We start from the raw sequence: 1,801 nt of genomic DNA, 5'->3' as shown, positions 1-1,801 counted from the left end.
CCGGGGGTCCCACCGCGGCCCGCCCCGCGGCCGCCCGGTCCGGGGGGGCTAGTCGTGCCCCGCGGCCGGGGGGAATCTTTTATCAGACCAACGAGATTTTTGCCAAAAAAAAAAAAATGTCTTTCTTGGCAAGCTTTCGGGCACAAGCACCCTTCATCCGGCGCGGGAGAAAAGGTCGTAAAAGTGCTGGGGAGAAAGGCCAGTCCACATTTCACTGGCATTTGCAGATGGCAAGCCGCTCCGGGCAGACAGGTCAAGCTGGTACGGGATGGTGTGGTTTGACGGGTCGAGCCCCTGATCCCAAGAGGCGCCAATTCGGCCCCCTCGCTCGTTTTAAGCCTCTGCCCTCGCTCCCATCCCCCGTATGTCTCGAGTTGTCCCCAGAAATGGGTTGTCGCGCGTGGCCTCCCTTGCTGAGAGAGGCTTACAGTGTTTCCTCGAGGACCCAGTCCCACATCCCCAAGGCAGCGAAAGGTCTGCCACGCGGCACTGCCCGTGTGCTCCGCTCAGCGTCCGCCCTCGTTATCGGCCTTCGCTCCGTCCCTCTTGTGTTTTCAGTTGTCCCCAGACAATGCGTTGCTGCCTTTCCAGTAGTCCGCGTGGTGGGCACCGCCCCGCGATTCTTCTAAGGCAGCAAAAAGGCCTGTCACCGGTTCACTGCCCTCCGGCACTGTGGACTCGTTCGAGCGCCGATGTGCGCTGCTCAATGTCCCCCCTCAGGGCACTCGTTTGGACCTCGCTCCCACCCCTGTTTTCTCCCGAGCTGTCTCCCCATATCAGCTGACATCTAGGAAGCTCGGATTCGGAGGTCGTGCCCCTCACGCCCAGGCTCGATAGCAGTAGATGCCCCCTTTCCTTCGAGAACGTGCCCGGCCCCTGTTTGAATCTGGCCAAGCTCGCAGCTTCCACCACGCCCGGCGGCAATGATTCCCGCGCCGCACCGGCGCCGCGTGATGAAGAAGGGCCTTTTGTTTGCATTAAACTGACTACCGGCTCCTGTCATGTCGCGGCCCCCGGTCCGTGTCTTGGCAGAGGGAGTTAAGAAGAAATCCCTCCTGACTTTCTCTTCCCGATTTAGTGTTCCGTCAACCTTGTCATGTCCCCACTTCAGCATCTTTTCTAAACTGAGCAGACCTGGCCTTTGGCCACTCCTCGTATGGAAGCTCCTCCATATCACTGAGCATCCTTGTTGCCCTTCTCTGGCTTTTCTATCTCCTTCTGGAGGTGTAAAACAGGGGGGCTGTATTCAAGTTGTGGACGCACCGTGGGTTTATAAAGGGGTCTCCCGATCCTTTCCGTTTTGTTCACGATTCCCATCTTAATGGTAACGAAGGTATACATGGCAGGGAGCTAAGAAACACAGCGTCCCCATCTCTGGCCTGGTCAGGAAGGTTTTGGCTGCAGCAAAGCAGCCTGACGTCCCACTGCTGGGCTTCCCCAAGCGCAAGGAGCTGCGGGGATGATGCTGTGGGCTCTGCTTCCTCCAGCAGTGTGGACGAGGCTGTGGCTGGGAGGGTTTAGGAATGGGGAACCCTGCGTAGGACGGGGTTGGATTAGATCAGGTGGTCAGCCTGCATCGGGGGTGCCACGGGGTGGCACGCGGGAGATCAGGGAGAGAGGGAAGACAGCAGAAAACAGAGCAGCGAGCAGGCCGGGGAACACTGGGAAGGAAGCAAAAAGCAAGTGGGGCAGGGAGCACTGGGGGGGGAGCAGAAAGCAGAGCAGCAGAGCAGGCAAGGGAAGGGGATCAAGAGGCACTTGCGGGGTGGGGGTGATGCAAGGCTGATGTGTGCCTCACCTG

The 1,801-nt window shown here is 59.3% G+C and overlaps 1 protein-coding gene across 1 annotated transcript in view; it reads right to left on the bottom strand.

Moving 5' to 3' along the window:
• DACT1 (dishevelled binding antagonist of beta catenin 1) overlaps positions 1–1,003 on the bottom strand; it is a 9,605-nt gene extending 8,602 nt beyond the window's left edge. The window contains exon 1 of the mRNA XM_019551168.1: positions 823–1,003. Within this exon, the coding sequence (XP_019406713.1) occupies positions 823–1,003 (181 nt within the window). The remainder of the gene's footprint in view (positions 1–822) is intronic.
• Positions 1,004–1,801: the final 798 nt, after the last annotated feature.

The sequence above is a fragment of the Crocodylus porosus genome, unplaced genomic scaffold, assembly GCF_001723895.1.
Source record: "Crocodylus porosus isolate Cpor-Errol unplaced genomic scaffold, CroPor_comp1, whole genome shotgun sequence".
NCBI lineage: Eukaryota > Metazoa > Chordata > Crocodylia > Crocodylidae > Crocodylus > Crocodylus porosus.
Note: the sequence above shows the minus strand (reverse complement) of the source record. Positions and strands in the feature narration are given on the sequence as shown.